The sequence below is a fragment of the Ixodes scapularis genome, unplaced genomic scaffold (assembly GCF_016920785.2).
Source record: "Ixodes scapularis isolate PalLabHiFi unplaced genomic scaffold, ASM1692078v2 PGA_scaffold0__279_contigs__length_252992795, whole genome shotgun sequence".
Classification (NCBI taxonomy): Eukaryota; Metazoa; Arthropoda; class Arachnida; order Ixodida; family Ixodidae; genus Ixodes; species Ixodes scapularis.
Window position 1 is genome coordinate 45,274,130 of NW_024609835.1, and position 25,592 is coordinate 45,299,721.

The 25,592-nt window shown below is 45.2% G+C and overlaps 2 protein-coding genes across 2 annotated transcripts in view; one reads left to right on the top strand and one right to left on the bottom strand.

Moving 5' to 3' along the window:
* Positions 1–3,614, bottom strand: part of LOC120850624 (AP-4 complex subunit epsilon-1-like) — a 37,967-nt gene extending 34,353 nt beyond the window's left edge. The window contains exons 1-5 of the mRNA XM_042287283.1: positions 3,393–3,614; positions 3,221–3,289; positions 1,496–1,619; positions 1,305–1,378; positions 1,013–1,134 (exon numbers count right to left, since the gene is read on the bottom strand). Coding sequence (XP_042143217.1) covers positions 1,013–1,134; positions 1,305–1,378; positions 1,496–1,619; positions 3,221–3,289; positions 3,393–3,515 — 512 coding nt within the window. The 5' untranslated portion in view covers positions 3,516–3,614. The remainder of the gene's footprint in view (positions 1–1,012; positions 1,135–1,304; positions 1,379–1,495; positions 1,620–3,220; positions 3,290–3,392) is intronic.
* A 229-nt stretch (positions 3,615–3,843) lies between these two features.
* On the top strand, positions 3,844–22,518 carry LOC8038091 (MIF4G domain-containing protein B). The gene is made up of 4 exons (XM_029986713.2): positions 3,844–4,011; positions 10,226–10,496; positions 19,972–20,159; positions 21,957–22,518. The coding sequence occupies exons 1-4, from the start codon at positions 3,862–3,864 to the stop codon at positions 22,146–22,148; spliced, it is 801 nt and encodes a 266-aa protein (XP_029842573.2). The 5' UTR covers positions 3,844–3,861; the 3' UTR covers positions 22,149–22,518.
* The last annotated feature ends 3,074 nt before the right edge of the window (positions 22,519–25,592 follow it).

Below are 25,592 nucleotides of genomic sequence, written 5' to 3' on the forward strand. Positions count from 1 at the left end.
GGGCTGATTACTTTCTATTTCAAGGCTACAAAGTTGGCTCGCATGCGTTCAGTTTCCTTCATTTACCCTTTTCTCATTGCAATCGTTCAATACAACGCCCTCTCCCCAACAGATGGGGTCCCTCATCACTTCCGCCCAATCAAGGGCGGTCCCCGAAACATGATGTGGAGAATGGCAAGGATGTTTAATAGGTGGTGCTGGGAAGTATAGGGGACTAAGGAATTTATACTTTGGTTTACAGTGGGCACTCCAATCTCGTTTACATTTCTGGTTGGAATTTCAGAATGCTGGCACTGACTTAGAAGCCTCTACTGCTGCGGATTGCATGCTTTGCTCGTTTGCAAAGAAAACATTGTCATTGTGATGTTTTCATGTTTATTCTTTGTATTCCGGTAAATGATTGACTATATCAGGAGAAACCATTTCAATTTACTGTCCTGCAGAAAGCCATTTTTCAATGCATAGTAAAATGGTAAGCATAAATTAATGGGTCTATATCACATGAGCAAATGACCCTTTTGGCAAACAGCGGTCATTTGAACGACTCAATGTTTTAGCGAATAACTGGGGTGCATGTTAACCCGCCTCCCCGCCTGCAATCACACTGCTTTACAACGACAGTCTGCAGCAGCTCATTACAAAACTGTTAACCTTCCTGGCCCACCCCTGAACACCGCTTTGCGGCGGCCGACAATTCGCTAAAGTGTCTTACGATGAAAAGTAAGCGTTCGCTAAAACGTCAATCAACAAACTGAGTGCCACACTAAATTAATCAATCAGAAAATAAAAAGATAGTACTGCAATAGGGAGCAAGTCTATTGAACCCTGCTTGCTTAACACTAGGTGTAAATCCTCAAAGTCTTATTTTTATAGGCACTAGGAAAAAAAAATACCTGTGATGGCAACTGTTGATTGTTGGGCGAGTTGGTATTCTATGTGCGCATTGTAGTTGGTATTGTATGTATGTATTGTACCTCTGTCCTTGTCTCAAAGTGCAATTGTGTTTTCTTACCTATGATGTGAGGTTTTCTCCAAAACAAGAGAGTGCACAGAGCTTGCCAGTTCTCTGTGGATCAGCTTCGGTATTGCTGCCAGTGCCATCACAACGATCAGGGATACATTACTTGAAAGGTCCTGAATAGGCGTGAAGCAAGTTCTTTTTATAAGGGTGCACCAAAAGTGGTTAGAATCAAACAGTGCTGCTTCGTTCCTATCCTTTACAGTGCAGAGGGACCCACATGCTGTGATTCACCCAAGTACTGTAAAAGCTAGGATTGATGCAGCATATTAAGTGCTACACATACCCTCTGTATGCTGTTTATGAGGAGCAAGGTGAGCTCATGGTTTGGATGAAGGAAGACGGACGTAGCGAGGTACCCTAGAGAAAAAGTTTGCGTACATTGTCAAGCGTAACAGTAGTAAAGAGTTGCCCTCGTGCTCAATATGCCGCCAGACGCTCACCAAAACCAAGTCTATTCTGACGCAAATGTCTTACCAATTAATTTCTGCCTCAGGTTCCCTTGCTGAAGTAACTTGACAGCGTGCATGTAGGCAAATGGTGTAGGATGACCTAACATTTCGAAATACATTGCTTGTAGCAGGCAAGCTTCCATCCGCCCCTGTGGGTAGGAAACGAGAAGTATTCAGAAAGAGTAAAGCTATACGCACTCCGGAGTGCGCTTCGGACGGAAATGGCTATACGCACTCCGCTTTTCTCGTATAAAGAGAGTGGACACAACGAGTTTTCTAAGCGGTGCCATGGCGTAGGGGTTAAGGCCCGACCACACTAGCGTAAACGGCGCCACCGGGCGGCGCCGCCGGGCGGCACCGCCGTCCGGCGTCCCAACGCAAGGAGTCCACATTGGCCTCCGTTTTGCAGGCGTCACGTGACAGCACTGGTTCCCGCGATCGCGCCTCCCGTCGGATGTCCCGCTCTTTCGTCGTCTGCTCTTCGTTACATTCTTCCGTTCCGCACTCGCTGCCACACATGGTAGGAATCCATAATGACCTGGTGATCAGCGGGAATGTGATTATCCTAGCCTGTTGTTGATCTTGCGACGTCGCCGCGCTCTGAAGGGAAGGAGGCGCAGGTTTTGGGTCCGGCCGAGTTGGTTCTACCGAAACACCGCGGGACAGGACAGGTCTGGCGCGCCGCCGGGGCTTTGCTGCCGCGGCGGCGCGCCAGAGATGAAGGCTACTTTCGAAAGTGTCACCAAATTAACACGACATCCGTCACAACACAGACGACATGCAACAAGTGCCACGGAGAAACTCACTTGTAATTCCGAATTCCTCTCCTATAATTTCCCAGTGGTTGTTCTTAGCGTCCTTATCTAGGTAGTCTGGCTGCGTCTTGTCACATAAAAAGGGAAACAGTCGCACAGTTTCAAGGAACCGCTCCGTTGGGGAAGGCATCGGGGGAAAATAGGAAGAGCAGACGACGCGAAACACGTCCTTCGGAACGTGAAAGACGAGCCGAGGACCGGCTTGAGCGTTGCCATGGCATCGCGACGTCACTATCTACGCCACTTCCCATTGGCTCCTCTCTTCTGCGGCGTGCGGCGCCCGGCTTTGAACCGCGCACGGAGCGGTTGACTCTGCGGCGCCGTACGTCGCGCCGTTGAAGCCGAAAACTGGTTTGGGTCGGCAAACGGCAGCGCCGACCGCCGCGCCGCAGGCCTCCGCGACGCCAATGTGGTCGTGCCTTTAGGGTGTCCGCTTCACACGCAAGTGGACGCGGGTTCGATCCGCGGTGGGCCTACTTTTTTTTTTTTTTTTTTTTTCTCAAACATTTTGTTTTGTCGAGGCATTTGGCGATATTTACGACATTTCCTTTTTTGCGATGAACAGAAAAAAAAAAAAAATCGAATGTTGTCGAGAAACTTTGCAGAACTAAATGGTATGGACTCCCTTTCCGGAGGTGCGATCGGGGACAGCGGGGCTTGGATTGCCGGCTGGACGCCGCGAAGCGGCGTGTACTGGTTACGCTTTGTAATTAGCAGCCGATACTGTCGCCGCGAAGCGGCGTGAACGCAGGCGGGGGGCTGTGTTAACGAGCGCCCCAGTGATTCACGCGCCGTTCGAATTGGTGGCCCGAGCGGCATGATCTCTCGGAGGAGTGCGTATAGCCATTTCCGCGCGAAGCGCACTCCGGAGTGCGTATAGCTTTACTCATTCAGAAACATCACTACCGCCCTGTGCACCTGGAGAGCTTACATACCGACTTCGTGTATTCTTTCATATCCTTCTCCAAAGTGGACAGTCTTTTCACAATAAGCTCATCTTCGTCCTTGAAAGAAGGTAGGGGTTATGCAGTGTACAGGCTCCACTAGTGTAGCTGGAGCTCCCGAAGTAATGCGTAATGACAGAAGGACATCATAACAAAACCTTACTTCTTTCGAAGGTGCAGATGCAATCTCTGACAGTACTTCCTGTAAGTAGAAGTTTCCTCCAAGTATGTTTTTGCCCACATAAGTTTGCAGGGAATTTACTGTTTTTTCCACGATATTCGACATGGCTATTCTTTATCGTGCCAGGCTCATTATATTTTAGTTTGGCTCCCCCGAACCATCAAAAACGCGAACAACACCGACAAATTGAGCGCTGCCATTTTGATAGCTGTTGCCAGGAGCTTGCTAAAAGCCGCGGTTTTATTGGTATTTAAAAACAGTAAAAACTGAGATATTGTCTTTATATTACAAAAAAAGTATTAAAACACAAAATATTTATATTTTATGCCTAAAAATTGGAAATGGTAGCAGATAATTAAATATAAATAAAAATAACACTCCTTTTTAGGTCAAAGCTAGGTTGCTAGGTCGATCCAATCCAATCCAATCGGAAACCTGTCCGTTATTCAAGATGGCAGGTCGCGGAAGAGGTGGACGTGCGGCTTTTCCTGAAATCCGTCATCAGTTGAGAAGACCGAAAGATGACGTTCCCACACAGAACGAGAGCCACTCAGAAGTAGGCGACACCAAAAAGGAACAAGTACAGCCCCCGCTTTCTACGGTAACAGCCAATGGACGTTATGCGTCGATTAGTTGTTTTGTTTTTCTTTGTTGCGGTGATCTTTCGCCGGTTGACATGTGTGCTGTCAACCTAGAGACAAGGATGATTGCCAACAATGAACACTGTAAGATCAATGAATGTTTCCCGAATTATGCTTATATGCACATTTGAAATGTATTGCTCGCACTGACGCCTACAATAGTTGGGTCGATTTCGGTACCCGGAACCCGTGGTTGAGGAAAGTTCGACACCCGGGCGCGCAGTCCACTCGTCGCATGCACTGCGAGTTCGGCTTCGCTCACGTACAGACTCGTGGATCTCGCCTGTAAAAGAGCCTATGAGATGCAGCTTTGTTCGTATTCCGATCGTTCATGAGGGTGCAATGGAGACGAACCTTATGGTGAATTACGCTCGCAGATCTCGACCGCTCCAAAAGCGCTCCATTTGGAGCGCGCATATTCCGGTCGCAGATCTGGCTCGAGTTGGTCATCCTTCCCTAGTAGATCTCTGGCGGCGCCCGCTTCATGGAGAGCCTCCAACCCCGCCGAATTTGCTCCGCGGGATTTCATGGTGAATTCCACGGGTAGATCCGGAGCGCTTTCCAAAATCTGCGAAGGAGACAAAATTCCGCTCCGTGGGACCCGCTCCGAATCGACGAGGGAAAGATAAACTCGCATTGTCGGAGCGACCCCCCCCCCCCCCCCCCCCCTCCCCCTCGGCCGTTCAAAAAGGCCTCTGCTTGAACTTTGCAAGCCCACCAACGCCTCAGCTGACTGATCTTTCCGGTGACCAGTGGCAACTGTCACTGTTTAGCTGCAGAAATAACACGCAACACAGGCCGGGCAAAAATATCCTTACCGTGGAGCCCGTATCACAAATAACGAGGAAAACGTCCGCATTCGCCACCTTCACATACCTTTTCGCCGCCTCGAAGCGGCAGGGCACGCACAACGATCGCCATCAGTGGAGTTCAGATTGCTGGTAAGACTTGAATAAACACAAAGAGGTAACAAACTATCACATGCACGGTCGTTGCCTAATCTGTTCTTGCTTTATTGCATGCATGAAGAAAGGCCGGCGGCATGCAGTGTAAAAAGGTAAACAATCATTGGCTGGAGACTGAACAGGCGTTACCTTGTGTCTGCCTCCGGATTTTTTGTCATTCTTTTTCTCATCCTTCCTCTCACGATCACAGATGTCAGCGCTTACGATTTACCATGTTCCAGTCCCGGCTTTATATCCCTGATCTACTCGAGGTAGAACCGTTAGAGCCGTCACAATCCTGCATAAACAAACGACGCATCCAGACAAAACCAATTCGACAGCCTGATCAGCCTGACTGGTCCGGTGACCTCGCCAACCTCGCCGTGCATGCGCACTGTCGAGTTGAAGAGGAAATGACCTATGCGCTCTGTCAAGTTCCAGAAAAATCTGTGAAATCCCGCGGAGCAAGTTCAGCGGTGTTGGAGGCGCTTCATGGAGTGGGTGCTGCCAGAGATTTACGAACATAGGATCAGTCTTGGGCAGTAACTAGTTACTAGTAACGCGTTACCGGTAACTACTAGTTACTTTTTCTCGGTAACTTTTACCTATAATGTGTTTCTTTTTAATACTGGTAACTTGTTAACAGTACCACTGCTACTTTTTTTTATTGGGTAACTGTAACTGTTTAGGCTGTTACAGTTACTTTTTTTTACTATATAAATTAGAACCTACTGCTGCGGGCATAGTGAAATTCCCATCTTGAAGTATTTTCCCCAACACTCCTCGTTGACACACAAAAAAAAAAAAAATTGAACGAAAAGCGTGGCCACGCATTAAACAAACAAAGAATTAATTGTCTGGTTTAGCTTACAACCGAGAATTGACGATGGACGAGGCAGCACGCCCGTGGTGGTAGGGGCGGCAAACAATGTGTGTTTCACCGACTTCTGCTCACTCTTTTCTTGTGGGGACCATCTGCGGGTATCGGTGGTTGAGCGGAATATCTCGAGTACTCCGTCCGGGCTGTTTCCGAACCCCCTCCCGCTACCCCCCTCTCCCTTCCCCTTTGTCGGATATGTCCGTGCTGTCGTTTTTACACTCGGTCGCTCGCCATTTCCTCTTTCTTATTAGTTTTCAAGGAAGCTGTCCCCATATTGTGCAGAAAGCCGGCGCTTGTTTAACTTATTCATTCTCTTTGGAGCCGCTCGAGTAAACACAAAGGCAAGGTTCGAGTGTAATTGTCTTTTTCGTCGATAGCCTCAAGAAACACCCCAATGGAAGGACATTTTGTTGGGGAATCTATACAGTGCTACAGTTGAAGCGATTTCCCTTAAAGCATGTCTTAAGTGAGAGAGAGAGCTGTTTTTTGATGCGTGCGGTCTGGTCTTCCGCAGCTGGCGTTTCGGACACAGATGCCGCGGTGGTCGTCGTACACTCGTAGAGTGCCAGAAGGCCTCACCTTGTCTCCTTTCCCTTTATATTCTTTCGAAGCTGTTTGACCTGCTATGTTTAGGTCTGCTTCCGAATATATCCTATAAGGTAATTATGTGACCATCTGTGTCCTCATTCGTTTCGGAGTGAAAAAGGAACGAAAACGCTCACTGATGCGTGCCGATGGCAATTTTGAAAAACAGTTGATTCTAAGTTATAGCAATTATTGCAAAAAAGTTATGCACATCAAAATGCTGAAACGGCGAATGACACAAAAAAGAAACTTCCTTCGGGTTTAAATTTTTCTAATTTCTCAGTTTACCTTTCCTCTCTCTATAGTGTAACAAGTAAAACAATACTGTTTTGGTTTGTGATATATTGGGTCCAATTTTTGTACTGTAACAAGAAAGTAACGGCATTACTGCTTTTGCAGTAACTGTAACGTTACTTTTTGAAGCCGGTAACTGTAACAGAGTTACTTTTCCCAACGGCATTACTGCTTTTGCAGTAACTGTAACTGTAACGCATTACTTTTTGAAACCGGTAACTGTAACAGTTGCTTTTCCTCCCTAGGTAACTGTAACTGTAACACTGTTACTTTTTACTGGTAACGTGCCCATGACTGCATAGATGACCAACTCGAGCCAAATCTGCGAGCAGAATATGTGCGCTCGAAATGGAGCGCGTTTGGAGCACTCGAGATCTGTGAGCGAAATTCACCATCAGGGATCTTTGCGGAAGTTGACTGAGCACACTACGTCATTTCCTTTTTAACTCGACAGTGCACATGTCCGGCGAAGTTGCCGGACCGGTCGGGCCCAACGAGCTGTCGAGTTGGATCTGTTGGGATGGGTCGGTTGTTTACGCGGGATTGTGACGGCTCGAATGCTCGAACATAGATCAGGGATACAAGGCCGGGACTGAAGCGTAGTAAATCGTAAGCGCTGAAATCTGTGATTGTGAGAGGAAGAACGAGAAAAAGAACGACGGAAAATCCAGAGGCAGACACAAGGTTAGGCCTGTTCTTTCTGCAGCCAACGATTGTTTACCTTTTTACACTGCATGTCGCTGGCGTTTTCTCGTTCAATAAAGCAAGAACAGATTAGGCAACGACCGTGCAAGTGATGGTTTGTTACCTCTTTGTGTTTACTCAAGTCTTACCATCAACCTGAATTCCACCGATGGCGATCGCTGTGCATGGATGCCGCTTTGTGGTGGCCGAAAGGTATTTGACTTTGGCGAACGCGGACGTCTTTGTCATTATTTGTGATACGGGCTTCACGGTACGGACATTTTTGCCTGCCCTGTGTCGCATGCTATTTCTGCAGCTAAACAGTGACAGTTGTGACTGGTCGCCTGAAAGCTCAGTCAGCTGAGGCGTCGGTCGGCTTGTCAAGTCTAAACAGCGGCCATTTTGAATGGCCGACTGTTTCGGGCGAATCGGCGGGTCGCTCCAAAAATGCTCGTCGATTCGGAGCGGGTTTTACGGAGCGGAATATTGCCTCCATCGCGGATTTTGGAAAGCGCTTCGGATCTACCACTGGAATTCACCATTAGCTGATGCCTCCACACCTCTTCAAGCCTGGATCCTTGCTTATGCCGCTGTCATTTTGTGTTTGACGAGGGTTCGAGCGTCGGCGACGCCGGCAAAGTGTCTTGATGGAACTGACATATAGGGTAGTCAAGTCATGTCTCTGGCTTCCGAGATAGCGAAAATTTCTCGGCAAATTTTTGTTTATTTCAGTTAATGCCAGCTCTTCTAAGTCATTTTAGAAAGGAGTTTTACGCCGAAAAAATCAAATTGTTCATCTGAGTCATCTCTAGCGATATGTGTTCAATTGAACATCAAACTGGAATATGGATGTGCCCAAGTGGGCATAGATGAAAAATGGATTGCCATCCTTCAACCCACGACAAGAAAGAAATAAGGCAAAAACTGACACACATGCACATTGTCTCAAACTGGTAACTAATTTTTTATTTCAAAACCTTTTTTTTTTCATACAGGTCGATACCAGCTAGCACTGAGGTCAACCAAGGAATGGACCCAAAGCTTTATTACCCCAAAACATAACCACAAAAGAAGCACCTCTGGCCACATTCTGAGCTTGACGACTAACTTCACCAAGTCCCAGTCTTCAAACCCAGAAACTTCCTCACCCAAGGACAAGGAAAGTTGGCTGACATATTTTCCAGGGCTTGCAAATCACTTTTTTTTTCTCTCAAAAGTCTACCGTAACAATCTTTTCTAAGTTATAAAATTCTGACATTCCGTATTAATGAATGCAACAGCTGGTGAACCAAACAACACTCGGTGACAGCTTTTCTTGGCAATGCAGTGGAAGTTGAGGAGAGCCCGCGCACAGCCTTTTCCAGCACTCAAAATGGGATAGGGAACGCATGTCTGTACCCTCCACTGCATTGCCAAGAAAAGTCGCCGAGTATAGGAGTAAATTCTGGTCTTGCTAAAAAGGAGGGTTGCACACGAGACTTTTGAAAGGAATAATGGGTATTGCAAGCTCTTGAAGATGTGTTGGCCTATCCTCCTTGTCCCTGTGCGGGGAAGTTCCTGGGCTTGAAGAATGAGGTTTTGTAAAGTTAGTCATCAAGGTGAGGCTATAGTCAGGTGTTCTTTCATTCCTTTGTTGACTTTAGGAAGGAGGTTGCTACAAACAGTAAGGAGGTACTAATCTGTATGTAAAAGCAAGGTTGTAAAATGAATTAGCAATATTCAACTCTAAAGGATTGCAGGACTGTAGTAAGGCAAGAAGCGCCTATCAGAAAGCATGTGGTCCCATTATTACTTAGAAGCACTTATATCCGTACAACACAGTAAAAACAACAACACAGAAAAACACATTGACTGCAGGTTCTGCAAATGCTGCACTGCAAATAGCTTTTACATTGGTTTTGATTTCTATGTCCTACGCCGTTATCTTTGATGGCGAAAAGTACCTCAGCTCGACTTACCTGATAAAGAATGTGCCGAGTTCAAGACGGTCTGTGTGTATGTCCATTTTCTTTAATTCCTTTCTGTGTCTCGGGTTGCAGTATGGAAGACATTCACAGCTTGCCTGCGTTTTTGCCCTTTTATCATTAAGAATGGATTACGTATAAATAAGAATGCTCCCATTGACAAACACAACAAACTAAACCTTAAATACTTACCATGACCGAAGGTACGCTAAAATAAGCAACATATTGGAGAAAAATGCTGCCAAAATAGCAATATAAACTTTTTGTCAACAAGGAAATATTTTTAGTTCAATAATATCAAGTTCTTTCTCAGAGTGTGGTATATCCACAGTAATAAAAGTATTGTCTGGAGGGCCTTTGGCAACTGGGAGCAAGGTGGCTCCAGAGGGACCAACATATATCTGTGAAGGCACAACCGCTAGTTAGTTTAAGGCCACCCTGCAATTGCCTCTTTCAATTTTTTCACCCAAGACAATTCACCACAACATGGCAAATTTCTAGATATCTAAGACTCTCCAGTGCTTGTAGCCAGCAAATTATCAACAATGTGGCTGTCATACTGCATTGGAAAAAGATATGGTCCCATAAAATACACTTCTAGCCTATAGTATTCCCCGAGGGTGCCCTGAGAGCATCTCTTCCCACACATTTTTGAGTTCATGCTCACTATCGGTCTGCTCCCCTATTAAACTTTGTGTAATCAACTGTTCTCTCCTCCCCTTTGATCAGTGTTTAGGAGAATTACCACGTGAATTTTAGAAATACTAAAACAATTCAGAAGATCTTCCTTTAATGCCATCATCTTGTCTTGTTATCCTTCCAGGAAAATGATGAAATCAAAAAGCTCTGTCAGCACTTCAAGTACCTGCAAGCCTCCGACACCGTTTTTACCAAACACCTGACCTCGTTGCGTGGTCAGATCAAGACAGACGAGGATGCTGACCATGCTGCCGAATGCATCTATGATCTCGGTCAGCTGGGCCCAGATCAGGCTGAGGTGGCCAGCGTGATTGCGGTGCAGTTGGCGGATTTGGAAGTTGGAAGCTCCAAGCTGAGGTCCAAGATCCTGTCACGAATGCAGACAGACTTTGAAGGTGACGACTTTCGTTCTCAGATTTCATGAAAGTAGAACACTTGGCAAGCTTGAGTCTGATCATTTTTAAATAGCTGTTTGTGCTGGAGCCAAGACAATGTTCTACCGGTTTGAAAGCTCGTGGACATTTTGACTGCCAATCGCTATATCAGGTACCCTTTCCCTAGCCATCCTAAATCTTTTTGACAATTCTGAATGAATGAACAAAGGTGAACATGCTGTTCATCCGTCAAATATTTTAGAAAAATCAATTTATTCTCTTGACCTTTTTTTTTTATTTAGTTCAATTATTGCCAATTTTTGCAGGTTATTGCAGGAGAGGATACAATAACATTTACAAAGATACATGACACACTAAGTTATACATTGAATCATTCTAATTACTCTGCTGCAATAATAAAAAAAAGAATCAAGAAGGAAACATAATTACTACTTGTCAGAAAACTAATCCAGCAATTTTTTTTCAAATGCTTTGATAGAAAAGATATCAATCTGTTGTCTGTTGGTCATCTTTAACGAGGTACTGAAATGAAATTCTAGTGCCTCTTTTAGTGTCTATATGTCAACTATGTTGTGTCGACACAACAAAGGCACTAATTTTTTGTTCAGAAGGACACCAGAACTTTGTTTAAAACTATTAGCAAAGTTCACCTGGTGTATGTTCCTGACACTACCGTATTTACATGAATGTAGGTCAACCCTTTTTTCAATTTTTGAAAATCTGAAGTGGGGGGTCGACTTATAATCGAACCAAAGCATTCCACCGCCGGCAAAAACGAAACAATCGCAATATCATGAACACCCCGGCTTGTTACGAGTTCAGCCACTGTACCTCTAGCATTGCACTATTGTATGTGCTCATTGTACAAATTAATTATTTCTTTATTTGCGCAAATGAGTATTATTGATAGCGATTTGCAAACTAGCCCGAATACACCGCGGTGAACAGCGCACGGTGCGCCCGACTCCCGGGGGGTGGCGGCACTTCTTGTAAGAGCCACTCCGGAGGCCGCTGGAACAGCCTCACGGCTCACTCACCCCGCGGCCACCGCGGCTTCTCTTCGCAGTTTTTCGGTTTTTCGCACGGTTCACGGTCACGCATCGTTTGATAGAGTCGAGATCATGCTGGAGCACTAACTATGTTTTTTTGTATTGACATGTGTCATCCGGTAAGTTTAGGTTTTTGGCGGTCGTTTATGGCCATTCTTCACTCAGAAGCAACCAACAACTACGCTGTTGGACGCAAGTTCGACTCGTTGGAGCGGGTGATGCTCCAGTGGAGTCTGCAGTGGCGCGGGATCTTAAACGGTGACGGCAACCGAAGAGCCTTCTGTAGGCTAAAGTCGGGATAGGTAAGGATGCCTTCCGGAGTTGGAGGTCAGGCTTGCAACGTACGCCGCAAAAGTGCGCAATCGGTCCCTACCCGTGACGTCCAACGCAATCGCCGAGCAAGCGCGGACGATGCGGTTCATCCTGTCATTTGCGAAGTGCGAGATTTCGCAGGACGACGCCGACGATGTGCTTCGAAAATGTAGTAGTGATGAAGACAGGACTGACATCACCAGTGCGGACGAGTCATAGTCTAGTCACGGACGGAGTAAGAACTACAGGGAGCAGCTTCAGTTGTCCCGCTTTCAGCGTGACCTTCCTAGTTTCGATAACGCCTGGCCATCTCATGCACCTCGTGCGTGCATGCGCAGCCAAAGCAGGCCAGAAAGCAGCGATCGCGTGTTGGAGGCTGGGCTTTCGGAACAGGTACTTTGCCGTTCTCACGTGTTCGCTGTAAAATGTGCATCTAAAGCTTTTTTTTTTTTTTATGTGCAATATGGGGGGTCAACTTACAATCGTTTAAATACGGTACTTGGAATGTCAACACGTTGACCTTCCTCAATAAAGCAGCGCTGCTCCGCGGTAGTATGGCTCCGAGCACGTGTAGGGTGTCAAACTTGGCTAAACCAGATTTCCCTTCTCCCCCGTGCCCATTCAACTTCTGTGGCTGGGGAATAGAAAGGAAGATGGGGAGAGGAGGGGAGGCCAAGAGGAGGAGGAGTTAGTGTAGTTTTGGGGCGCACGTGACTCACTTCGTCTGCGCACATGTCTACGTGTCGTCCAACCAGTTCTCGGGAATATCAACCTGCTAGGTTGAGTTGCACTGATGCGGCAAAGTGGCGAAGCTCTTAAGCATGTCAGGCTCGCTGTAGCCTTGCCCATGAAAGGAAACGTTGACGCCACGAACGCGCTGAAGGCACCAGATCTCACAAGATGCATCGCGCTCTTCGACGGCTGCTCTTCGAGCGCTTGCTAAGATCGGCTATTTAGAACAAAAAATATAGCCATTTGTTCAAGATATAAGTGTGCAATTATCTTTAGCAGATATTGTTGATCATGTCTACCTTATTTCGGAACGTGAGAGGTATATTTTAATTTTTATTTCAATAACCCTTTAATGTCCCTCATCTCTCATTCAGGATTTGAATCACATATTACAGAAAATGTATTTATTTTGTCTACTGATCATTTCTAATGTCCCTCATTACTCACAGAACAGTGAGCACCTTGCAAAGTGGCTTTACTGTGATGTACAAAGAAATCTTAGTACATTACAAGATCCAGAGAATGTTCAAATGTGATAGTAAGATCTATGTATTGATATGGTGCAGACTATGTTTAATTCAAAGATCTGTCTTCGTCTAATCACAGAAAAGAATTGGTCAGTGTACAGGTGTACTATCCTGCATAAATTTCTGTTGAACTAGGTATGTGTGGGTGGCACAAGAAATTTAAATGGGGGGGGGGGGGGGGGGGGGGGAGGAAGGAAGGGAGGGGAGGGGAGGGGAGTGGGGGTGGGGGTTTGCACTTTGCCAACGCACATGATAGTCACGTGAACTTCCCGTGCCGCAGAGGATGCGAGCTAGACCGCTGTTCAGAGCGATGAGCAAAGATTGTGGAATCACGGCTGCCGAAGAGGCGTCTATTGCAATTTCAGACAGGAGTGTGTCGCGTTGAAGTGAGCAAGCCAGCAGATGAGAAATTGCTGCAGAAACCACTAGTGTTGGTTGTCTATGAATTACGATAGCATTCGTCTAGGACAACCTCAAGGACGACAACTAAGACGACGTCCTAGAAGATGACATCAAAGACGTTGTGGTTCTCCTTAGGGCCACTGCTTTGAGGAGTACCACGTTCGCGACGAGACGCTCTACCGCGAAGCGGGTTCGTACTCGCATGGCATGCTGCTCGTAGAGTGCAATCAGACACCAGTCTCGTTGGTCACGGTGATAATCTCTGTTTATTTACCATACAAAGCAAATAACAAGAAGACAGTGGCTATCAGCTGGTGAACGCCGTTGGTGTGGAGATCGCCCACGGCCGAACGGTCATTCACAAAGGTACAAGGGACGGGGTAAACGCTCATTGGTGCGCCGGACAGTTCCCCTTTGTCGCCGCCGCCGAATCCCAGGAAGAAGAGAGCCGAGATCTCGCTGACCACTGGCTTTAAGATAACCGCGGGGGCGAAGGGACCAATCAAGGAGCGACACATCGATCTCCTTTCTGCGGGGGTTCGTAACAAAAATCGCCCCAAAGGGGGAGAGGAGGAAGCCACTCACTGTGGTGATCAGCGCCACCTCTCGCTACGTCAGCGCGCCAAAACACTGACGGAACAGAATGTTGAGGGATCACAATCCCCACAACATCTAGGACGGACGACCTCTAGGGCGATCTCAAGGACAACCTCTAGGGCAATCTTAAGGACAACGTCGAGGATGATGCCCTAGAGGACGACTACTACGATAACTAGGGATGCTGCAAAGCACCCTAAGTTCGATTTCGAAAGGTTTCAATATTTTCGAACCGAACTGGATGTTCGATTTCGAAAGGTTTCGATATTTTCAAACCGAACTGGGTGTTCGATTTCGAAAGGTTTCAATATTTTCGACCGTAGTGAGGTTTGAATTCGAAAAATTCGCAACTTTCCAAAAGCGTGGGGTTTCGATTTCGAAAAGTTTGAAGCTTTCACGGTTTCTAAAAGTTCGGGTTCAAATATTTGTTTACTTGAGGTTCGACAAATTCGAAGATTTCGAACTTCCCTAATTTGAAATTCAAGAGATTCGAATGTTTCGAATTTCTTTGGATCTAAAATTCGAACGTTTCGAATTTTTAAAGACATAAAGTTCGATTAATTCAAAGGTTTTGAATTTCTTTCTACATAAATTTTGAAGGTTTCGATTCTCTTTTAAAGCTAAATTCCCCCCCAAAAAAAAAAAAAAATCTTCGAAGGTTTCTGATTTTTTTGAAGTCCAAGTGTGCAAAGTTCGAAGTCCGGTTTTCATGTTCCGCCACAGTTTCAGTTTCAAATAATGTTTTCACGCCTCACTGGTTTTCACGAAATCAGGTTTAGAACAGTTTGGTTGTGATATTTAGACTGCGCGAAGTTGGTCAGGCAATTAAATGGAGACGACGAGTGCCCCGGATGTGCTGGAATATTTGCCAGTGCAGTGACCTGTAACAATAGATCAGTAATTGTGACCGCAAGCCCGGGGTGGTCATTAATGTGCATTACGGAGTAGTGATCCTACAAACGCACTGTTTAACAATACTCATCAAGTTCGAAACGGCCAGGGGTGGGCAGGAGGTTGAGGCTCATAAAAACCTTGAAGCGACCTGGCAAACTGCCCCCCTACCCCCTTGCACGCTGGTAGTAGTCTGATCGAACGCCGCCCGAGTGACGCTGGCATATAGTAAGTTTAGTTTGTACATGATGCAAAATCCTGAGACTGGGAATGAAATTTGAAAGAAAAAGTGTAAGAAGACAGAAAAAAAGGGGACTGGACAACGTCTCAAACTCAACTCAGCTGAAAACTCAGCTCAGGACAAAGTCTCAAACTCAACTCAGCTGAGTTTGAGACGTTGTCCTGTCCCCTTTTTTCTTTCTTCTTACACTATTTCTTGCAAATTTCATTCCCAGTCTCGGGATTTTGCATCATGATCAACATACACCAGCTCGCCTGTTTTATTTTCTGGGGCGAAAGAAACGCCGAGCAAAAAGCACAGAAGCTGACGCAACTTGAGGTCGAGGAGCGTTCTACCATACCAGTGGCGTCGGAAGAGCAGTGATGTGATTGCTGCGCCATTTGCGCCAAACTGCGCCAAGGGGCGAACCCTGCTACATCCTGCTACATTTTGCCAAAATATGGGTGAACTGCGCCAAGCCTGCGCCAAAAGATGAATTTTGGTCGTCTTTCAAAACCGAAACTAAACTGAGTACCGTAACTTAGCATGCATGAGCTAGGTAGCGCAAGCGGCCGCCCAACAAAAAGTACCCTGTATCAATCGTCCATCCGGTATAGTTTTTCCCGCCACCTCTCGTTTCACGCGCTCGTCGTTCATGTGTCTCGTCTACACCGTGGTCTCGTCTCGCGTCTTTTTAAAAACAATTTCAACGATAGACGTGGGCGTGTGTTGACGCTTCAGTGCTTCAGTCGTTGTACAAAGCGCTCCAAGTACATTTTTGACCCTGACTCGCGATGTATTGTTTTGACCTGACTCGTTCAGGTTCTTTTTCTCTGTGTGTTTAGCTTGTACCTCGCCTGCCAGCCTGGCAAGCACTTGCCGCTGGACTGTTTTTTGTCGTATGCTGGACAATTCCATTTTTCATACAATTTTGGGAACCAGTTGGCGACGGAGCGGAGTGGCATGGTGTCTGTTTCGATCGAACAGCCATCTCCGCTCGCGCGACGAAGCACGTGCAAATGCAAGCCTGCCGAAGTTGCCCTCATGTGCATGCGAACATGACTGCACGACAGAGGCACCAGCCGGGACACTTGCAACCCATTGTTTTACGTTTGCTTACTTTTGACGAAAATCTGGCACGTCAAGAACCAGTTAAACGGTGGCAAGCCGTTTTTCGGAATCGCTCGGCAACGGCCACAGCACTGTTCACTTGTGGGATGTCTCAATGTCTCTTTGGAGACATTGAAAGTGGGAATTCATTACTAGTTAAAGGCAAAGCGAGGCTTGCAGCAGCCTTGTACTAAAAAGTTTCGAAAAGAAAAAAGAAAAGCTCCTTTGTCTTGTGTACAATTTCGCATTACACTGCAGCAGTTACGTGTTTCATCAGTCGGAGACTGCTTCCATTTATTATATAACTACGGTAGGTCAACCTACTAGCATATTTACTAATAGACCAGCTTATTTACTAATAACGTGTTCATTTTCAATAAAATTTTAATATGTGCAGTTTGGTTCTTATTTATCAATAGCGGTACATATATATGTATAATTTAACTGAAGCATTGCAAAATGTGTCATGTCATTGGCATTTCAGTTACATGTTGAAAGACACCCAGGTGGTTGAACTTGACCATAATTTGTTTATCGCGGCGAGTGAAGTGCCCTTTCTTCGTCCAGCACTTAAAACAAATATTTTTATTTTTCTAAGGATATCTGCTCCAAAAACCACTTTTGCTGCTCCGAAACACTGTTCTGGCTGCTCCAAATGCAACTTTTGTTGCTCCAAAACACTCTTCTACCTGCTCCAAAGGCCACTTTTGCTGCTCCAAAACACCGTTTTGGCTGCTCCAAAAGGTGCTCCAAAACGGCTTCGGCCAATCACATCACTGGAAGAGGAAAAACGAGGGGGGGGCTCCAGTCTCTCCCTCCCCCCCCCCCCCCCCCCCCCCCAGATATTTCGGACTGTTAAAGAAAACAATACGGGGAAAGAGGGCATGGTCGAGCTTATTTCAATCTGAAATTATTTCTGCATATGTATAGCTACTGTCGCTCTTCACTGCATAAAAGATCGCGTAGATGGTCATTGTTAAGGTCGGTTCTCACATGCAGTGAAGCGCTGATGTAACACGGCTCACGTGCCTTCAGGTACTTATCGTATGCCATGAGCAACAGTTTTGACGGTGTGATACAAAGTGTGATAGTGCCGACGGGAGCTGGTGAACGCTCCCGTCGGCACGTGCTTAACACGAGGTCAGCGCTATGCTTGTTGCGCTCCGCTGCATGTGTTAACAGGCCTTTAGAAACTCGTTGTCAGGAGGCACTACTCGTCACATCCTCGGTGGCTCGAAAGTTCAAAGCTATGTCTTTTCGACCTAAATAACTGTGCCATTGGTAAAAAATAATCAATAAATAAACATAACAATAAATGCAAAAATAAAAAGCTGGAGAAAAAGAAACTATCAAGAACCCGCCGGAAGTGTTGTATTCTTGCATATTCAGAGGCCCAGAACTATGAAACAAGTTTCTCCTACCAAAATGTGTACAGGCCAAAAGAAACACGTCCCAAAAACGTAAAATAAGAAAAAAACTTTTTTTTTTTTATGACGCGCTGAATTTGAACAATTTTAGAAATCTTTTTCCATGAGGTAATTTATTCCTCAACGGAAAAAAAGCAATAAATACATTATTTTGTAATTTGCAGATGGTAATGATGTGTACTGTCTCTGGTGTTAATTTAAATGTGATACCCCAAACAATGTAGGCAACAGAAATTACCAAGTTTAGGGCATAATTGTCCGTAGGTACATGTTTGGATATTGATTCGAAACTCGTCTTGAACAACAATAATCATATCTTAAGACGACACTCACCTAGGCTATGTATAGATCATTCTTAAAAAGTTTAACATTATTGATTCATTATTGATTGGTTATTGATTCGAAACTCATCTTGAACAACAATAATCATATCTTAAGACGACACTCACCTAGGCTATATATAGATCATTCTTAAAAAGTTTAACATCTCTACCATAAACAGCTTTGGCTATAGACGATTGCAAGCTGGGCGACTGGCCACCGCCATGTCTCTGCTCGAGCAGGCACGCCCGTGCGATTACGAGCGTGCCAAAGCTACGTTCACCCGCGCCTTGCACGCGCTTGCACGCATGGGACACCACTTGTGGCGCCATGCTTGCAATTGTCTATAGCGCGCTTCAAATATGGCACAAACGACAATTGTCAAAAACCCGTCGTCCTTCCTCACTCCTTCGGGAATCTATTTTTCTAAAACCAAGCATGCCAGATGATTGAAATAAACGGCATTGTCTTTCGCCGGGAAGGCGGCACCTCGTGTAAAATTGCGAAGAAAAAAAATTATGAATGTATCTCACTGCTTGAATCCAAATGAAACCGCCTGCCGGTCTTTCGAAGTTCAGTGAACATCGAACTATTACCCTAAAAGTTTGAAGTTCGTCGAACTTTTGACTTTTCAGGAATCGAGAGTTCGACGGTTTTCGAATTCTTTAGATTAATAAGTTCGAAAATCATTTAATTTCTTAGCGTAGGAAGTTCGAAAAGGTTAGAACTTTTTAGTGCAAGAAGTTCGTAAGTTCGAAAATCATAGAATTTTTTAGTGTATCAAGTTCGAAAGTTCGACAAGCCTCGAATTTTGCAGCGTAATAAGTTCGAAAATTCGAAAAGCGTCGAACTTCTTAGTTTAATAAGTTCGAAAATTCGAAATCTTTCGAACCTGTCGAATCGCTTGATTCGATCATCGAAACTTCGATTCGAAAAAAGTTTGCGGCATCCCTAACGATGACCTCTAGGACAACTTCTAGGATGACCCCAAGGATGACATCTAGGACAACATCAAGGTCATCAGGTCTTTCGAAGAGGGTGCGAATGCAAAAAAGTGTAAGAATGTGAGCTGAAAAAAAAAAAAAAAAAATTAGGAGGCCAGAAAGTTCAAGAAATCTGGGAGGGAGAGGGGGGGGGGGGGGGGGGGGGGGCAGGGCAGGGTTAGCTAAAGAATGCAATCACATTAAAAGGATGCACATGCGCGGTTCTCGGCAGCAGGCACGGTACACCGTCGGGCGGGTGCTGCGAAGCAAATCGGTCGGCGCTCCGGATTTATTTGTGTGACGCCACTTTCGTGACATCGATCTCCCAACTTTGCACCCCTTTCTAAGTGCAGAGAAAGACATAGTTCTATGTCAAAAGAGTAAACAGAGTATCGATATCCTCGCTGTTTGTGCCTAAAGGAAGAATTTGGACGTCGGACCCTGTTCGCAGCTCCAATGCCCTATAGATGGCAGGGTGGTGGTCACAAGATGGTAGAAGAGACGGGTATAGATTCTTTAGAATTTTCTCTTGCACCTGTTCGCTGCCGTTGGTTTTGGTCAAAAGTTGCGAAGCGGAACAAAACAATTCCTATTTTAATGCACTCGCTGTTTCTGTTAAAACTGCACGATGCGTGAACGCATTGACCAGAACCATGAGGTAACAGCAGCCGCAACACCGATAGTCCCGTCTCTGCCACCGTCCCACTCCTCTGGTTTTTCGTTCGTCCGCAAGAGGGCAAACAGTGAGCTGCGGTTGCGAACAACTTGGGGCCATATTTAGCTCATCCCTGTTGTTCATTGCTTGTGATTTTATTGCCTCCATTCTTTGTTGTTATTGCTATCAAATAAGCAGAGGCGAGGTGTTTACCAACCCCTTATAGTGCCACTTGTTTTGCTTTTACAGGATTTGAAGAGAAGGCCAAATCGTCTCCGAACAGTGTCCTGTGCAGTACTATATTCCTCTGCGAGTTCTACAGCCGCTACCTGATCAACGGACTTCCCTTGAAGCCTCTTCGGGTGCCAGTCTGGAAGTGCCTCGAGTATATGCTGCAAAGCCGGGAGCAGTATTTCACAAAGCACTGCCTGAGATTGGTAAGCAAGCCACTTTGCCAATGCTGTACTTGCGAAGGACGGAATGCATGTGCGAAAGATCTCTCTAAATTTGGAATATGCGGAATTCTTTCTGCTGTGTTTTCCAGAAGTAAGGGTATTTACAGCTCGTGTACCATAATATTGTTTTGTTAGATGCACTTTTGCAATTTCTGAGCCATGTGGGAAACAATTTTTGAATGGTGTGGAACTGTTTTGTCGTGATCCGAATTTCGTGCAATTCTTAGGGGATTTTTTGTTGATATGTTCTAGCCTTTACTCTAAACAGAGAGAATCATTTTTTTTAGCATGCTCACTCGATTAGAGTCAGCGGTGCATCCAAAAAATTTGTAGGGGGAGGGGGGCTAGGGAGTGAACCATGAAAAATGGCTAACTCCTTAGGTTTATGTAGGTTTGACTAAGTGGGGAGGGTTGTGAATTCCTTGGCTACCCCCTGGGTTCAACTGTGAGCTCTCCCCGACATCCCTGCTCCTGCTAACCCTAACCAAGTGGGCTGTAATTTCACTAGCCGTAGCCTCCACAGGCACAATCTTGGAAACACAGATGAAAGTTCAGTTGTCACCTGGGCATGTTATCGGTAGCTGTAATACACAAAGGCATGAGGTTCTTACTGATACAAGCAGGAACTTGACCGTATTTGATTTTTGCTGGAAATAAGTAATAGACAGTCAACTCTGGATAATTCGAAGCTCACAGGGACAGCAAAATGCTTCAAAATAAACATATTTGAATTTAAAAAAAAACATTCAATCTGTTAATTTTTTATTTGGTACTACTCACCAGAAGAACTTGATTTTTGCTTGCCTCAGCTAAGAGAGATGTGCGGTATTCTGCCAACAAAGGTGTGCAGTGTTAAATATGCTCTGGAAATTGCAAACCCTTCTTATGGTGCCTGCAGCAGTTTTTTTGCCAAAGAAATCATCAGCGGCACTCTGCCACTCAGCGCAAAAAGCAATGTGATCATTCCTTGGCTTAACCACTTGCATAATGTCACTGTCCAAAAGTGGAATACAGACCACGGCATCTTTCTTGACATCAATATGTTCGATAGACAAAACATATCGTAGGATTGGGTAATGCCTCAAACCAAGCTTTGTTGGTCGTACGTGCCGTGCGGCCGCGCTCGCTTCTGTAACTTTTGTGAGAACAATGCCATGATGCGTGCGCCCACAACCATGCTGGCTTCGCTTCGCTTGGCGTGGCTTGGCTGCTTAATTGGCTTGGCCACCTTGCAGTTTATTCGCACGCTGTGCTCGATCCCTCTTTATCTCGACCGTGCAAACTGTAGATAAAGCATTAAAGTGTGCACAGGTGCAATTTAAACTTCGTCAGCATAATTGCAAAGCTTTTTCATGCTCTTAGAGTTGCCGGGATTCTCGATCACGTTAACAAATCCTTCGAATTAGCCAGTTGCAAAGGTTAACCTTCGAATTACTGCTCATTTTCTTCCATAGACTCGTATGTATAATTGCTTGGACCACACCCCTGCTTCGAACTAACCGAAAAGTGGAATAAAGAAACTGAATTATCGAGAGTCGACTGTACATTAGGAGTATATTGGCAAGCAAGTTTGACTGTGGCATGGTTCAAAACCCTCAGACTTGGGAAGAGACTGAAAAATGGGCACTGTAACACAAAGTTTGCACTTTATTTTTACCTCTCCAATCTCAGGATTCTGAGCAATGAAGTTTCTTCGCTATTTGATCGCAGTTCGGTTCAAGTTATTGGAATGTTTATTGACATCACAGTTCAACTTATAGGGGTGTTCTTTTCTTTCAGATCAGAGCCAAGGGAGCCTTTCTGATGAAGCACAACCCTGACGAAGTTGAGGCATTCCTCGTTCACCTGCGGGACCTCATCTTGGAAGGGGCTGTGGAGAAAACAACACGATCCTTAGCCCTTGAGACACTTGAATTCATCTTGAGGGACCTGATGCCTCTCAAGACAAAGAACTCCCCACCCCCCTTATGAGTCCTCCCAAGTAAATTCTGCTGAATCATTTTAAGAAGGTATGTCACCACAGTTGGAGACGTGACTACTAGTTCACTTAAGTGAAGAGTAAACGGGTAAAACTGCCCCCCAGAATAATGGCTCTGAAAATCCTGTTGTCTTCCTTTCACAGCACTGTAAGTTGAAATGTTTACTGTTATATCAGGGCAGTTTCATTCAGTTTCAGGCAGTAAGGTACATTATAATTCTCTATTTTTTTTATCATACTTTTATATGTCATATTGCATAGAGTGCATAAAAAAAAGTATTTTTAATTTACATGATTTTACATGCTTCGTTTTAAAGAAATAAAATCCTGAAGGAGTGGGGAAGGATTAAGATATTTTGACAATTTCCGTGTGTGCCATATTTGAATCTCACTCTCTCCAAAACCATTCATGGTAGAGATGTGAATCTTTTTCAGAATGATCTGTGTCTAGCATACGTCAGTGTTGTCCTGCGATACAATTTTTGTTATTCACAATGAGTTTTGAAAAATATGCCAAAACATGGGTCTATAGACAATTATGCCCTAAACTTGGTCATTTTTTTTTTTTTTTTCGAGTAGAGTTTTTGAAGTATCACATATAATTTAACACCATGGAGATTAGGTATCATTGCTCTGTACATAATATAAAATTAATCTATTTATTGCTTTTTCATATTAAGAAATAAATTACCTCAGGGAACATTTAAAAATTATTTTAAGTTTAGATTATCATTAAAACAAAAGCCTTTTTTTTTTTTCTTATTTGTTTTACATTTTTGGGGCATATTTCTGTTAACCCACACACGTTTTATTAGGAGTAAAACCTTTTTTTCGAAGTCTTGAGCCTCCGAATATGCAACAGAACCACATTCCCCACGGGTTCTTAATGTTGTAATTTTTGGTATCTGTTAAACTTGTCAACTCCAGTTTTCTTCTTTTTTTTTTTCTTTTCTTTTTATTTGCACAGTTATCTCGCTTTAAAAATTAGCTTCGGGCTTGTGAAGCACTAAACAGTCAATGAGTAGTGCTTTCTGATGGCAAGATTTATGTGACTTAAGCACTCCGTTTATTGTCAATGTTTTATGTTGCAAAAAGTTGCAGTGAGCACGTTCCTGAACGTATGAAGCCGGCCATGTCACGTCGGCGCAAGCGGCTTCTTGTGTCTGCCCTTATTACTGCAGGGGGTCATTTTTCTACTTTGCCAACGGCTGGAACATATACTTTGTCACGACAAAGGTCCTCTGGACACATTCCTGTCAGATCCACCGAAAGATTTAGAAAAATCGGAAGCCGAACCACATTTATAAGAGCAGAATCCTCGGTGCCCGGCTACTTCCGCAAGCGAGAATCGAGATGGTCCCATTATGACATAGTGGTGCGTCTCACGTGACTAGCCAAAGGCAGGCCGCTGTGGCGATCGCTTGTGTTTTCTTAGCTTTTTTTCATGTTTACTGATTATTTGGGTCAAACAGTTGCTATATTTGGGGTCGGCAGGCACAAACACGTCACAATCAACCATTAACTAATTTTTTTCGAAAAGCTCTTCAGCTTCCCTTTAAAAATAGGTTTCAGTTCCACAAAATGGGTGAAAACAACATGCTATTACGTTGGCTGTTCTCTGCAAGTGGGCATGGAAAGAGCGCCTGCAACAGTATTGGTGATCTTCTGAAGCAAGCATCGTGCAACATTGCACAACATCTGAAAGCCTCAGAATGCTGCAATCCTCACCTCTAGGGACTTCCTGTCTGTTCTCACTGGAAAGCATGGCAAGACGCGGATTATTGACCTGCCTGCCGAGGACCTTACAAGGTTTGAGAAGTAATAAAAAAGGTGGGAAAATATTCGCCAAAAACTTGGACTTGGTTCTTGCCAAGTTTGGTTCAAGCAATCATTGGATGTCTCCACTGGAAAAAGGGTGCAGACAGTGAGGACTGTTGAAGAACCTGTTCCTTAAGGGGCACTCGCTCGCTACCCTCACATCTGCTCTTTCTCATAGATGGCGCTGGAGTTCGGCCGGAGAAAGTAAAAACACGCAAGAAAAGAGGGGTGGGGACAAAGTGACAGACAACCAGTCTAACCAATCCTCGCCACTTCGGCTGTGACGACTTGAAACGTGGTTGTGCGAACAGGGGAGGAAAGAAGGGTAGGGGGCACTCTCCCGCAATCATCTTTCGGCGACCTTCTGGCATTGTCGGAAGGCACGGAGGATTGGGGACATGAGTCGGGGGCTTTTTTGAGGGAACGAAGCGGCCTACCCTCCTTCTTCACGTGAGCCTTGTCGACTTTTTGCATTAAGGGGGGAAAGAAGGCCCTAGAATGTGCTAGTTTGTGGGGCCACTGGTGTGGCTAGTGATGCCAACTTTATAGATTTATCTCTTGACCTAATTATTTTTCTTGTTTTTTTGCTCTCACTTTGTCATCTAAAGGCTGGTCTGCAGACGTAAAAAGCCAGCAGAAAGGGGTATTCGCTTCACTGTGGACAATGCCAAGTGCGGTTTAGTGAGATCGCTGAGTTTTCTAACATAGACTATAGTGCAAACGGCTTTTGTGGTCTGGTATTTAGGATGTGGCCAGCAAGCAGGCAAACGTCACAAAACAGCACCCTTGTGGCCAACAGGTCGCACAACCTCGCAGGGCACTGTGGCGTTTCATTATTCTCGAAAGACAACTATATAGCTTTAAACGAGCCCCGAAGCAATCGTATCAATAAGTTATTGATCTGGGATATTTGTTTTGATTATTTTTGAATACACGGGAGAAATATGGCCAAGTATGCTTGCAATGATCTCAAATTATCAACAAGACAACGCCTGAACTTATCGCCCCTTTGCATTTCCGCAAGGACTGGAAAGACGGCAACTGCGTAGCCGGAAATACTCTGACTGGAACCTCAGAATATAGAAAGGGGTTCTGCCTTCTGAGTTCTCGTGATGTCGGGATGCTCCAAATATTTACTCGTGCACCCCAAAAAGTGTTCTGTAATGTCATTTTCAAATGTATTGTGTTTGTCGTCGTCCTCATTCTGTGGACGATAAAGGGGAAAAGAGGAGTGTACATCCGAGCACTTCTGAGAAGTCAGGTGGGGTGGCGCCAGATGTGTTGCGGCTTTCAGGCCCGGAGGAAGAATGCGGCTGAGTCCATCATGGCTTATTTGGTTTGTAGTCAGCTAGGCCTGTCTCGGCGGGCAGCGTCTGGGGGATCCAAAAAGGGGCACTTGCTCCTCAAACTAGATTATCCTGTGCCCCCGACCCCATCCGGTATACGCGATCGCTAGGCATCTTGATTCTTGTAATGTGTCGTTTTAAATGCACGGGACCTAATTTTGAAAACTGAGCTCATACTTTTACGACTGCCTGCAAATTGACAGGATAATTGTGGCATGTGGCGTCGGCTGTCGAATCAGTTCAAGACTGACATTCTCTGGACAGCGTCTGGTC